This window comes from Cetorhinus maximus, chromosome 5, assembly GCF_964194155.1.
Source record: "Cetorhinus maximus chromosome 5, sCetMax3.hap1.1, whole genome shotgun sequence".
NCBI classification, from domain to species: domain Eukaryota; kingdom Metazoa; phylum Chordata; class Chondrichthyes; order Lamniformes; family Cetorhinidae; genus Cetorhinus; species Cetorhinus maximus.
The window spans coordinates 35,680,225-35,695,461 of record NC_135883.1 but is presented as its reverse complement, the minus strand read 5'-3'; the positions used below and the strand labels follow the sequence as shown (position 1 = coordinate 35,695,461).

At 42.4% G+C, this 15,237-nt stretch overlaps 1 protein-coding gene across 1 annotated transcript in view; it reads right to left on the bottom strand.

The window, feature by feature from the left end:
* The window catches only part of arid4b (AT-rich interaction domain 4B), a 177,516-nt gene that overhangs the window by 86,326 nt on the left and 75,953 nt on the right, over positions 1–15,237 (bottom strand). Inside the window, exons 8-12 of the mRNA XM_078541697.1 lie at positions 14,810–14,863; positions 13,623–13,761; positions 13,098–13,177; positions 7,775–7,851; positions 1,312–1,442 (exon numbers count right to left, since the gene is read on the bottom strand). Coding sequence (XP_078397823.1) covers positions 1,312–1,442; positions 7,775–7,851; positions 13,098–13,177; positions 13,623–13,761; positions 14,810–14,863 — 481 coding nt within the window. The remainder of the gene's footprint in view (positions 1–1,311; positions 1,443–7,774; positions 7,852–13,097; positions 13,178–13,622; positions 13,762–14,809; positions 14,864–15,237) is intronic.

Below are 15,237 nucleotides of genomic sequence, written 5' to 3'. Positions count from 1 at the left end.
ATAAATTCTTAAATAATTTTATTCCTGCAGAGTTTTGCGGAACTATTTTTCTTTATTTTTAGTTCAGGTTAATTCTTAGTTTGCATAAGTTTTATACTTTTGAGAGTGTAAATGCTTGTCGAGAAGTGTAGTTTTGTGATAGCCAGGTGGCGCTGCGATGGGGGAAAGGAGGGGAAGAGAGGAATTGATTTTATTCCCAAATACTGAAGGGTGCCTCTGTATAGGGAGTGGTGGAGACGGTGATGTAGTGGTAATGTCACCAGATGAGTAATCCAGAGGCCCAGGCTAATACTCTGAGACCCGAGTTCAAATCCCACCATGGCAGCTGGTGGAATTTAAGTATAGTTAATAAAACCTGGAATTGAAATAATGGTGAGCGTGAAATCATCAGCAATGGTTTCAAACCTAACTGGTCTGCTCATGCCCTTTAGGGAAGGAAATCTACCATCCTTATCCAGATTCACAGTAATGTGGTTGACTCTTAATTGTCCTTGAAAGTGGTTTGCGAGGCTATTTCAGAGGGCGGTTGAGGATGGGCAACAAATATTGGCCTTTCCAGCACTGTTGACATCCCATGAAAGAATAAGTAAAAAATATAAAATGCAGTGAAATTCAAATCCACTCCCTGACTTCTGAATCTGACCTAAGCTTACAGTTCTAGTTAATCAAAGGACAAATAAACAAAACAAAATGGAACTGAATAGAGGAGGAGAGCTAGGCACAGTGAACACTGAAATTTCATACTACTTTATATTAACATTTTATAACCATGATGGAGACGATGCAATAGAAAATAAAAATCCAACATTATTCTTTTGTGAACCTATACTGAGCAATAGGAGGCAACTGACATGTCGTGTTCCTCAAACCCTGCCAACCTCCACCCACTCCTGGCTACGCTCTTCCCCTGCCACTGACTCCCTCTTGGTTATAGCAGTGTTACTCCTCACTTCACAATCCTTTCTGATTATGACTGCATTCTCTTCCCCTCCACTCCTGGTTACCCACCCCAGCAGCCACATTCCTGGCAATGGTTGCGTTTTCCACCTCCTCCTGGTTACGCTGGGCCCAATGGTCTGTTTCTGTGCTGCAGCAAGCTATATATGACTATAGCAGCTGCTGTGGCGGTCATTCTTGAGCCCAGCTGACATCACCCAATGGTTTGAGAGTCACAGAAGTGCAGTGGGGCAATGCCAAATTGAATCTGAAATGCTGAAAGGATTCTATGATTTAACTTGAAACCGAGAGAAAACAATTCACCAACAATTGCTAACAAACATCCCAGTCCCCTACTCAAAACAAAATTCTTACCTCCTCCTCACTGCTCTCCTCTTCCTCATCACGTCCCTCTTCATCACTGCTTGAGCTCTCTTCTTTCAGCTCCGTCTTCCAATTATTGGGGATGGCTCCGCTCTTCAAGAACTCTAAAGCCTGATCCAAAGCTGAAAATCCCACCCAAAAAATACATTTTACCGATGGCCACATTTTAAAACAATCTGTTGTGCTTTCTGCTTATTATAGTCAGTGCTGGAAAATTAAATGGTATGTATTGTTCACTCAGCATCAGCATTGAGCACTCCAAGTCAGGCCGTGTACAGAATGAAACTTATGACCTGGAACGTACTGCCTGAAAGGATGATGGAAGCTGATTCATTAGTACAGATACAATGTCTCAAAACCAGCAACCTTGGGATCGACTGTGTGCCAGATTTCTGATCTTGCCAGCCTTTGGTTTGGGCCGAGTCGAGCAGGTGGGGTCAAGGGTCATGTGGACCACTCAGGGTGCGGGAAAAGACTGGCCTGCAAAGCCGACAACTAGTCTGTCCCATCACCATGCCAATGCAGCACTCAACCAAATTGTCCCAGTAAGTTATTTTACTCATTTAATAACAATTAAAATTAATGCATGGCAGCTTTAAAAATGTCTGGATAGTCAGATTTGAGACACTGTACCTATAATTTTTTTTATTCATTCATGGGATGTGGGTGTCATAGGCTAGGCCAGCATTTATTGCCCATCCCCAATAGCCCTCGGGAAGGTGATGCTGAGCTGCCTTCTTGAACTGCTGCAGTCCTTGTGGTGTAGGTACACCCACAGTGCTGTTAGGGAGGGAGTTTCAGGATTTTGACCCAGCGATGGTGAAGAAACGGTGATATATTTCCAAATCAGGGTGGCAAATGGCTCGGAGGGGAACTTCCAGGTGATAGTGTTCCCACCTATCTGCTGCCCTTGTCCTTTTAGATGGTAGCAGTCGTGGGTTTGGAAGGTGCTGTCTAAGGAGCCTTGGTGAGTTCCTGCAGTGCATCTTGTAGATGGTACACACTGCTGCTACAGTGCATCGGTGGTGGAGGGAGTAAATGTTTGTGTTCAGGGTGCCAATCAAACGGGCTGCTTTGTCCTGAATGACATCAAGCTTCTTGAGTGCTGTTGGAGCTGCACTCATCCAGGAAAGTAGAGAGTAGTCCATCACACTCCTGACTTGTACAGGCTTTGGGGAGTCAGGAGCTGAGTTACTCACCGCAGGAGTCCCAGCATTTGACCTGCTCTTGTAGCCACAGTATTTATATGGCTAGTCCAGTTCAGTTTCTGGCCAATGGTAATCCCCAGGGTGTTGACAGTGGGGGATTCAGTAATGGCAACACCACTGAATGTCAAGGAGCGATGGTTGGATTTTCTCTTGTTGGAGATGACCATGGCTTGGCACTTGTGTGGCATGAATGTTACTTGCCACTTGTCAGTCCAAGTCTGAATATTGTCCAGGTTTTGCTGCATTTGGACATGGACTGCTTCAGTATCTACGGAGTCGTGAATGGTGAACATTGTGCAATCATCAGCAAAAATCCTCTCTTCTGACCTTATGATGGAAGGAAGGTCATTGATAAAGCAGCTGATGGTGGTTGGGCCTAGGACACTACCCTGAGGAACTCGTGCAGTGATGTCCTGGAACTGAGATGATTGTCAAAGGAATTGGATAAACATTTGCAGCTCTATGGGGAAAGAGCAGGGAAAGTGGTATTAATTGGACAGCTCTCTCAAGGATCTGCCACAAGCACAATGGGCTGAATGAAAGGAAGACAGACTTGCATTTATGTAATGCTTTTCATGACCACTGGATGTCTCAAAGTGTTTTGCAGCCAATGAAGTGTTGTTACTGTTGTAAGACAGGAAATGCAGCAGCTAATTTGTGTGCAGCAAATGTGATAACGACCAGACAATTTATCTTTTTTTGTGTGATGTCGATTGAGGGGTAACTCCTCTGCTCTTGTTCGAAATAGTGTCTTGGGATCCTTTACATCCACCTGAGCAGGCAGATGGAGCCTTGGTTTAACGTCTCATCTGAAAGATGGAGGGGTGTCCTTCTGTACTTTATCATTCTGATTCTATGAAAAGCTGTTCAATGTAAATTAGTAATAAATTCTGCATTCATGGCTCAAGAGATTTTTCCATCAGCTCTTTTCATTCATATCAGCACTTTCTGTAATGCATCAACGCTAAGTGATAAAGTACTAGCCCGTGATGCCACTGAGGAACAATGGCCTCAACACGCATTTTGCAAAAGTGCTTCAACACTCTTTATTCTTTCAGGGGATGTGGGCATCACTGGCAAGGCCAGCATTTGTTGCCCATCCCTAAGTGGCCTTGAGAAGGTGATGGTGAGCCACCTTCTTGAGTTGAGTGACTTGCTCGGTCATTTCAGAAGGCAGTTAAGAGTCAACCACATTGTTGTGGGTCTGGAGTCACATGTAGGCCAGACCAGGTCCACATTAGTGAACCAGTTGGGTTTTTATGACAATCGGTGATAGTTTCCATAAAACGTAGGAGCAGAAGTAGGCCATTCGGCCCATCGAGTCTGCTCCGCCATTCAATGAGATCATGGCTGATCTGATAATCCTCAACTCCACTTTCCTGCCTTTCCCCCATAACCCTTGATTCCCTCACTGATTAAAATTCTGTCTATCTCAACCTTGAATATACTTAACAACCCAGTCCCTCCAGCCCTCTGCAGTAAAGAATTCCAGATTGACTACCCTCTGGAGAGAAGAAATTCCTCCTCATCTCTGTCTTAAATGGGCATCCCCTTACTCTGAGATTATGCCCTTTGGTCCTAGGCACTCCCACAAGACGAAACACCTCTCAGCATCTACCCTGTCAAGTCCCTGAAGAATCTTATATGTTTCAATAAGGTCACGTCTCATTCTTCTAAACAGCAATGGCCCAACCTACTCAACCTCTCCTCAGAAGAAAATTCCTCCATACCCGGGATCAACCTAGTGAACCTTCTCTTGGCTGCCTCCAATGCCAATATATCTTTCCTTAGATAAGGGGACCAAAACTGTTCACAGTATTCTAGGTGTGGTCTCACTCGTGCCTTGTATAGTTTGAGCAAGATTTCCTTATATTTATACTCAATTCCCTTTGAAATAAAGGCCAACATTCCACTTGCCTTCCCTATTACTTGCTGAACTTGTATGTTAGCTTTTTGGGATTCATGCACAAGGACTCCCAAACCCCTCTGTGCTGCAGCCTTCTGCAGTCTTTCTCCAATTAAATAATATTCAGCTCCTCTATTCTTCCTGCCAAAGTGCATAACCCCACATTTTCCCACATTATAGTCCATCTGCCAAGTTTTTGCCCACTCACTTAACCTGTCTATATCCCTCTGTAGACTCCTTGTGTCACCCACATCACTTGCCTTCCCATCTATTTTTATGTCATTCGCAAACTTGGCGATAGTACATTCATTTCCCTCATCTAAGTCATTAATATATATTGTAAATTGCTGAGGTCCCAGCACTGATCCCTGTGGCACCCCACTCGTTACAGGTTGCCATCCCGAAAATGCCCCACTTATCACAGAATCTCAGAGTGCAGAAGAGGCCCTTCGGCCCATTGAGTCTGCACCAACACGTGAGAAACACCTGCCCTACCTACCTAATCCCATTTACCAGCACTTGGCCCATAGCCTTGAATGTTATGACGTGCCAAGTGCTCATCCAGGTATTTTTTAAAAGGATGTGAGGCAACCTACCTCCACAACCCTCCCAGGCAGTGCATTCCAGACCATCACTACCCTCTGGGTAAAAAAGTTTATCCTCACATCCCCCCTACACCTCCTGCCCCTCACTTTGAACTTATGTCCCCTCATGACTGACCCTTCAACTAAGGGGAACAGCTGCTCCCTATCCACCCTGTCCATGCCCCTCATAATCTTGTACACCTCTATCAGGTCGCCCCTCAGTCTTCTCTGCTCCAACGAAAATAACCAAAGTCTTTCCAACCTCTCTTCATAACTTAAATGTTTCATCCCAGGCAACATCCTGGTGAATCTCCTCTGCACCAGCTCCGGTGCAATCACATCCTTCCTATAATGTGGCGACCAGAACTGCACACAGTACTCCAGCTGTGGCCTCACCAAGGTTCTATACAACTACAACATGACCTCCCTACTTTTGTAATCTATGCCTCGATTGATAAAGGCAAGTGTCCCATTATGTCTTTTTCATCACCCCACTCACATGCCCCTCCACCTTCAGAGATCTATGGACACACACGCCAAGGTCCCTTTGTTCCTCAGAACTTCCTAGTGCCATGCCATTCATTGAATGCTTCCTTGTCAAATTACTTCTTCCAAAGTGTATCACTCACACTTTTCAGGGTTAAATTCCATCTGCCACTTATCTGCCCATTTGACCATCCAGTCTATATCTTCCTGTAGCCCAAGACACTCAACCTCACTGTTAACCACCCAGCCAATCTTTGTGTCATCTGCAAACTTACTAATCCTATCCCCCACATAGTCATCTATGGCGTTTATATAAATGACAAATAATGGGGGACCCAGCACAGATCCCTGTGGTACGCCACTGGACACGGGCTTCCAGTCACTAAAGCAGCCTTCTGTAAATACCCTCTGTCTCCTACAACTAAGCCAATTTTGAACCCACATTATCAAATTACCCTGTATCCCATGTGCGTTTGCCTTCTTTATAAGTCTCCCATGTGGGACCTTGTCAAAGGCTTTGCTGAAATCCATGTAAACTACATCAACTACACGACCCTCATCTACACACCTGGTCACCTCCTCAAAAAATTCAATCAAATTTGTTAGGCATGACCTCCCTCTGACAAAGCCATGCTGACAATCCCTGATCAAGCCTTGCCTCTCCAAGTGGAGATAAATTCTCTCCTTCAGAATTTTCTCCTATAGTTTCCCTACCACTGACGTGAGACTCACTGGCCTGTAGTTCCCTGGCTTATCTCTACAACCCTTCTTAAATAGTATAACCACATTAGCTGTTCTCCAGTCCTCTGGCACCTCCCCCGTGGCCAGAGAGGAATTAAAAATTTGGGTCAGAGCCCCGGCGATCTCCTCCCTTGCCTCCCTCAGTAGTCTGGGGCACAAATCATCCGGACCTGGAGATTTGTCCACTTTTAAGCCTGCCAACACCTCCAATACCTTGTCACTCCCTTTATCAATTTGCTTAAGAACCTCGCAGTCTCTCTCCCAGAATTCGATACCTTCATCCTCATTCTCTTGGGTGAAGACAGATATGAAGTATTCATTCAACACTCTACTGATGTCATCTGGCTCCACCCATAGATTGCCCCCTTGGTCCTTTATAGGCCCTACTATTTCCCTGGTTATCCTCTTCCCATTGATATACTTATAGAATATCTTGGGATTTTCCCTACTTTTACCAGCCAGAGTTTTCTCATATCCCCTCATTGCTCTCCTAATTGCTTTCTTAAGCTCCACCCTGCACTTTCTGTACTCCACTAATACCTCCGCTGATTTGCTTCCCTTGTACCTGCTAAAAGCCTTTCTTTTCCTTCTCATCGTAACCTGAATATCTCTGGTCATCCATGGTTCTCTGGGCTTGTTACTCCTTCCCGTCACCCTAAAGGGAACATGTTGAGCCTGTACCCTCCCCATTTCTTTCTGAATGCCCCCCACTGCTCCTCTGTAGATTTCCCCACAAGTAGCTGTTCCCAGTCTACCTTGGCCAGATTCTGCCTTATTTTACTAAAATCCACTCTCCCCCAATCCAAAACATTTTTTTGCAACTTGTCTATTTCTTTGTCCATAACAAATTTAACCTGTATCATGTTGTGGTCGCTATCACTAAAATGCTTCCACATTTCAATCTACACATTTTAAGAAATCCACTCCATCCAAGCCCTTAACACTATGTCTATCCCAATTAACGTTGGGAAGGTTGAAATCACTTAATACCCTATTGTTATCCCAATTCTCTGTCTTCTATTAGTTAGCCAATCCTCTATCCATGCAAATGGTCACCATTACTGAGACTAGCTTTCAATTCCAGATTAATGAATCGAACTTAAATTCCACCAGCTGCCGTGGTGGGATTTGAACCCATGCCCCCAGGACATAAACCTGGGCCTCTGGATTACTAGTCCAGTGAGGTGACCACTATGCCACCATCTCATGATAACATTTGAAACTGTTAGGCATGGCTAATAAGATTACAAAGTCAAGGAGTATAGGTGGAATTAAGATGTAAATCAGCCATGATCTCACTGAATGGCAAACAGACTGGAGGGACTGAATGGCCTACACTTGTTTCTATGTTCCTGAGAATGTGTCCATTTTAAATCAGAACTCTAGGAGTATTTGCAGATCGCCTATATTCCCAGTAAGTTGCAATCCACAGTGATTTTCTACACTAGAACAATGCGCATGTTGGAGGACACTGGACTCATATTGTTTTTGCCTATCGGTTTAGTATAATGAAGTAAAATTCCCTTTACCTTCCTTCATTGCAGCATCATATTTTGAGGCCATCTCGCTGTTAAATTCTGCGATGTCCTTCCTGGGTACAGCCACACTGCAACAAATCAGTCACAGCACTGATGTTGGGAGAGCAGAACCAGAGACGCAGGCACAAGGACAGCACCTTGCCACATACATTGAGGTGCTCACTGGCTCCAAAATGAATACCACCTGGACCCTCAACTAATGTTTTACACAATTAAATGGAATCCATAAAAGTGGCTGTTTTGCATAAACCATCTCTTCACTTGGAGGCCAAAACCAGGGCCATGAATATAAACATAGTCATTAATAAATCCAATATGGAATTCAAGTGAAGTTTCTTTACTTAGAGAATGATGAGAATATGGAATTCACCACCATATTGAAGTAGTTGAGGCAAATAACAAACATGCATTTGATGGAAAACTTGATACGTACATGAGTAAGGAATAAATGGATATGCTAATAGAGAGATGAAGAGTGGCAGGAAGAGGCTCATGTGCAACATAAACACTAGTAATTCTGTAAAACTACATTCCTTGGAATAGCCATGCATGTAGTTTTAACCCATTTTCCCTCTTTTCCTTCCACAGCAGGTCATTCCCTGGGTGGTCAGATGATCACACGAAGCAACTAGACAACAGGCCACTGACACGACTGTAAAATGGGTGGCCTAAACACAAGCCTCTCCATTGTTCATATTTCAGCATTAGAATGAGGTAGCCTAAACATGAGCTGCCTCATTGTTCACATTTCAGCATTAGGCTCCCGGAAGGTGCTTAATCCAACCATGTGTATGGCTGCTGACTGTGACAGTCAAAAGGCAGTGTTGGGGGGCTGGAGGCAGTCGCATTTTCAAAGTGTGGGGCTGGAAGTGGTAGCGTGTGCAGTATGAGGGGCTGGAGACAATGATGCGCCAGGAGGGTTAATAGACCGCCTCTACTGACTGAAATGCTGGTTTCCTGGCAAAGTGTTATCAGGGCAGTCACAACCGTCTTCACTGTTACAGAGATACAAGTAAGCACCTTTCCGGAACCTAATGCTGAAATGTGAATAATGCAGCAGCTAATGTTTAGGCCACCTCATTCTAATGCTGAAATATGAACAATGGAGAGGCTTGTGTTTAGGCCATCCATTTTACAGTCGTGTCAGTGGCCTGTTGTTTAGTTGCTGCGTGCGATCATCTGACCACCCAGGGAATGACCTGTTGTGGAAGGAAACAAGGGAAAATGGGTTAAAACTACACGCATGACTATTCCACGGAATGTAGTTTTACAGAATTACCAGTGTTAATGTTCCACATGAGCCTCTTCCCGCCACTCTTCATCTCACTCTATTAGCACATCCATCTATTCCTTACTCATGTACGTATCATGTTTTCCATAAAATGCATGTTTGTTATTTGCCTCAACTACTTCATATGGTGATGGAGATGGAAAGGGCATGAGGCCAGAAGATCAGCTCAGGATGAAATCGGAAGCAAAGGTTGTGAACAGTCTGTTTTCAGAGTGGTTGGAAGTAGATAGCGGTGTCTCAAAGGCTTAAGTTCTAGGGCTAATTCTGTTCATTGTGTCTACCTGTGCTTTGGCTAAAGGCCTAAAGGGAGCAACATCAAAATATACAGCTAATACAAACATACAAGATACAGGTAATCCTTTCGATGACCAAAAGAAGCTGTGAAGGGATATTAATAAGATGGGAAATGAGGGAAAAAATGGCATATGGAATTCAATGTCAACAATAACATGCATTTTTATAGCACCTTTCATATTGTAAAGCATCCCGAGGCACTTCATAGGAGCATTATCAACAAAATTTGATATGAGCTGATAGCATGGACATCAATGGTGCGGCAATTAAAATTAGGGATGCTCAAGAAGCCAGGATTGGCAGAGCACAGAAATCTCGGAGGGTTGCAGGGCTGGAGGAGGTGATGAAGGATTTCAAAACAAGAGTGAGAATTTTAAAATTGAGGCATTGTCAGACCATAAATCAATCTAGGTCAGCAGACACAGGGATGATGAGTGAACAGGGTTTGGTGCCAGTTAGGGTAATGTGACGAACCCGTTTCTGGAAAAATTTGAAGGACATTGAATTTTGGACATTCTCTCTCCTGAGTTATTTTTAAAACTCTGTAAGATTAATTTGGAGCTGTGAATATGCTATTCTTCAAGAACCCATGGGTCAACAGACATATGTCCAGCGAGGGATACCTGGAGAGGGAAGAGATACCTTGTATATCAAAGTTAACAAAGAACTGCTGTTGCCAGGCTAAAGGCTCTTGCTGATTGATTAAAGACACCTGGCCTGAGAAAAGTATTTTCTAAACATTTCATTCTTTGAAACTCTCAGTGAGAGAATGTGTGTCTATACCTTAGAAGTAAGCTGCAAGAAAATGACCCTCTTTCTCTCTCTCTGCCTCACCTTTTTGCATTACATGCGGTCTACAGTGAGTTAAACTTTCATCAGAAATGTCTCATGAGAATAACTCAACTGTTTTTTCTTGAAAGTTCACAAAGTTGCGATAAATAAGAGTCATCAAGGACAGTTTCACCAAAAACCTGTCTGAAAGAACTTCCAAATCTATTGTGACCAGAATTCTATTAGATCAACAGCACAGAGATCTTTTCAAATTTTATCCTTTTTATAGATAAGTTCCCATGCTCCAGCCTCTGCAGAGGACTGTGTTTGTTTTGTGCTGTTTTGTGTTTGTGTGTATGAATGAGGATTTTAAAAAAAGGGGGAAAATCGTTACACTTTTAAATTACAACTTGTATGTTAACTACTTTCATAACTGGTTTTGAAAAAGAAGTTTTGTTTGATAATAAACCAATTATCTTTTGTGTTTACTGAAAGAAGCCTGGTTAGAATCTTTTTATGCTGGGAATGACGGTGTCAAAGGTTAACAATTGGCAAGTTTTGTGGGCGAGTTGGACATTTAAATTATTGTTACCACCTGTGGAGAAGTGGGGTTGGAATTGACTGCGCACTCCTCCCATCTCAGTCCATAACAGTATGGACAGCAGAGCTAAAAACAAAAAACTACTGCGGATGCTGGAAATCCAAAACAAAAACAGAATTACCTGGAAAAACTCAGCAGGTCTGGCAGAATCGGTGGAGAAGAAAAGAGTCGACGTTTCGAGAACTGTTCTGTTGAAGGGTCATGTGGACTCGAAACGTCGACTCTTTTCTTCTCCACCGATGCTGCCAGACCTGCTGAGTTTTTCCAGGTAATTCTGTTTTTGTTTTGGACAGCAGAGCTTTAGATGAGCTCAAGATTTTGAAGGATGGGAGGAGCCACCAAGAGAGCACTGGAATAGTCAAATCGAGAGATAATGAAGGCATGGATAAGCGATTCAGCAGCTGGCAGGTGATATTACAGGTGTAGAATTAGATCATCTTGGTCATGGGGGTTAAATATGAAACCAAGGTTGTGAACAGTCTGGTTCTGCCTCAGACAGTTGTCAATGAGAGGGATGGAGTCATTGGCTAAGTAATGGAGCTTGTGGCAGGGACCAAAGTCAATGGCTTTGGCCTTCCCAATATTTTGGTGGAGGAAATTTATACTCGTCTGTCATTAGATATCAAACAAGCAGTCTGACAATTTAGAAATAATGCAGAGGTCGAGAGAGGTGTTAGTGAGGTAGGGGTGTGTGTCGTCAGCATGCATGTGGAACCAAATGGTATGTGAGCAGAGGGATTGGGGGGAATATACAGTATTCACAGGTGTAATAAAGTTAATGGAATTCTACAATTTGTTACAAAAGTTAGAGAATATGAAAGCCATGAGATCAGGGTGCACCTATGTAAAACCTTAGTAAGAGCTCAGTTAGAGTACTATGTGTGGTATTGGTCTCCACACAACAGTAAGGATACTGAGGCTTTAGAGAGAACAACAGAGTTTCACTAGGATGCTGACTGGTATGAGAAACTGCAAATATGAAGATTTGTAAAATTGAAGTTTTTCTTATTTTGCACATCAGATTATGGGATGATAAGATATAAGTATTTCAAATAACAAATAGACAGACCAAGATAGGATTAAACCAGCTTATATTTCACCCCTCTCCTAACTTTACTCAGTTCTGCTGAAGGGTCATGAGGACTCGAAACGTCAATTCTTTTCTTCGCCACCGATGCTGCCAGACCTGCTGAGTTTTTCCAGGTAATTCTGTTTTTGTTTTAGATTGAAGCAGACTATTTCCAGCCAGTGAGGGATTTTCAACAAAGGTCCAGAGTTTCAAGATTAACTCTTGAACAGAGAACAGGAGAAAATCTTCATACATCATTGTGAGGCTGTGGAATTTGCTCTCTGGGTAAGTGGTTGAGGGAGAATATATATCAGCAATTACGATTAGATTGTATAGGTGGATGAAAGAAAAGGGGTTGAAGGGATTTGGGAACAGGATGGGTAAATACAATTAGAACCACTTGCTCGTGTGGAGAATAAATGCTAATAAGGAGTGGTTGGGCTGAATGGCTTCCATGTTGTATTTTCTGTATCTTTCTACATTAATGCATAAAGCTGTAACCACCCTGACAGAAAACAAGGGATTACCAGAAAACAAGGAATAACGTTGCCAGAAAACAGGAAATAAAAAATGCTTTCAACTGAACACTTCTAGCATCTGAAAATTCTACACAGGATTAAAACCATTAAGTTATGGCTTACTACAAGGATTCATTTAGAATTCTGACCAGCTGAATCAATGGTAGACTATTATGCCTGCACTTTTAATGCCCTGGGGTTGGAGCAGAGGTGCTCACTCAATCTACACACACACTGTCCATATGCATGGCCTTTGTGCTCCAGCTGTACTACGTATCAAATTATGTCAGTATCTTAGAACAATCTTTTCAATTGAAAAGTCTCTGCCTAAAATGTTAAGCTGTCTTAAATTCTGATAACCCTGCTGGGTACTGCCAGCATACTCTGTTTTTATTTCATTATTGAAGTTCATACTGCACACAGAGCAGCTCTAGGTTCAATTTCAATTTCATCTCACTAGGCAAGACACCCCACCATTAGTATCAACTGTACCAATCACACACGCTAGGGACTAGCACAGTGCTGAATTTTGATATGCTCCTGCCTCTCACTCACCCACACGCGGCAGGGAATGCACAGCCCTTTTGAGATACAAAATGCTGTTGGTAGATGGGTTTCCATCAGCATAATGCAGGACATGCTCTGAGGACACACTGTATAATGAAGATCGTTGTATTACAAATAGGGCTGTATTTTGGAATTAACCCTATGCTGCAACAGCTTTCCCATCAATTTCAGTTCTCTGCAGTATAAATTATGCAAGGACTCACAATTTGCCATCCTTGAATGAGCGAACCAGCACACTGTCCTTTTTCACTGTGACTTCATCGCTGCAGTCTGGAGAAATTACCTTTAGGAATAAAACAAAATAAGTGAAAAAAGACTTTTCTTGCCTAGTTGCAATCGGAAGGAAAAAGTGAGCTGATAGAACATTGAACCAAAGGTAATAACTCTTGCACATAAACACATCTCAGGGAGGGATATTTTTTTAAGATAGCCTGAATTGGAGTGTAGATATCTGGTTCATTTCTAATGAATTCTATTTGATTTATTTTCAATAGTATTTAGAGTGAAATTTAGTTAGGAGGTTTAAGCTGTCCCAATTTATCAGCTACTTGGTTTATTAATTAAGCTCAGGCCCTCATGAACAATGGAGATTAAGTTCCTCGACAGATTTCCACACCTTGTGGCAGTAACACGGAGCAAGCTTTGTTGTGGCTCACAATGTGTCTCAGTACAAATCTCTACATTTAAACTGGTTTCTGCAATAAATTTACAAGTTAAAAAATATTCACCAGAGCTGGGTACCGTGAGATCTTCCTTTTGTCTCCATTAGTACACTCTACACAGACAATTTTACCAATCAATTCATCGCTTAATCGTCGGTCTTCCTCATCTTCATCACTGGATGAAGACGACTCTTCTTCATCAGGGCTACAATGAAATGAGACACCAGATTATGAATGAAATTATCTTGTTCACACCTACAACACCAGAGTCTCAAATCAGGAGCCTAAAAAATATAGAACACACTGTACTTTCAGGCATTACAAAAGAAGATATGGTGCAATCTGAATAAATGACGTGCGTGAACTTGGGACAATGGTAGAAGTAACAAGCACATTATGACACTAGCTAAACAGTGGACACAAAACAGAAGTCACAAAGCCACCATACTTTTGTTTGTGTTAAGTTCATTTTTAAACTAGGAACACTGAATGACTTTGACAATACCACAGAATAAAGGCAGCTGACCCGAGCTCAAGTGGTTTACATGCAGAAAGGGGCATGCACAGGGGTGGGTGTCTGCAAAGGCATTTTTGGATGAGCAAGTGTAGTTAGTCAGCGAGAAACTCCATGCAATGGTGAAGAAGGACTTTGTGCTGTAGCAGATGCCAGTCAGAGAGTCTGCTTGGTTGGGGCTTCTTAAAGTGGCCAGAGATGTTTTGAGAACATGACTTGTATTGACGGCTTTCTTTCAACGTGCATTGGGAGTAGTCAAAGAACAGCTGAGAATTTGTAAATAGGATTAGCGCTCCTCAGATTTCAGAAATTAAGTGCTTTGCTGATTCATTGTTTTCAGCTCAAATATCACATCCTCTTGGATTTTAAAATTGCAAATGATGCACCATTTCTGCTTGTGCATGCAGCTTGATGTATTCAATATATATTCAACAGTAAATATTTTGGGAAACTGAATAGAACCTGCCAAAATAAACCTCCAAAACATGCTTGTGATTATTTTTAGCATAACACAACCAGAATGCTTTGACCATGCTGTAATTCACTTTAAGAATGTGAGTAACTCAGTGAATTGCAAAAGCAGTCCAAAGACAAACATTTTGTATCCAACAAGCGTTTTTACGACAGCTCTAAAAGCCACATCAAGAGTACAAAAGTGTAACACAGGTACATCTTTAACAAGAGTAACCCTTTGTGTCAGGGAACTTTGCACTAGTTTCAAAATTAAATTTTCATTTACCTTTTTAATTGAACAGGATGGTCACACTTTGAGCTGCTACTTTCAGCTTTATATCTGCATTTAATGGCAAAGATCGATCTTTCAGAAATGGATTAGACATAAATCATTCCCAAATGATAGAGGTCATTCCCGCGAGTCCATCAGTGGCTTTGGGACGTTGTTCAGGAGCCTTAATGCACATAATCCCAAAGCCCCACGTTTTGACAGTGAACAGCATTGATTTGTATGTATTTAACAAATTAAAATGAGTGACATAAAAAGTGCTCTGGAATTGAGTACTAAATAGCTTAATCTTCAATTTCTTCGAAACCTAGCAGACGGGAATATTAATGTGCTGAAAATGTTTGCTTTTAATAACACAAGCCTTTCTGCCAATACAGTGGCATGGGTGGTGCTGCCTTCTTACAAGGGGGCATGCTTTATGCAGA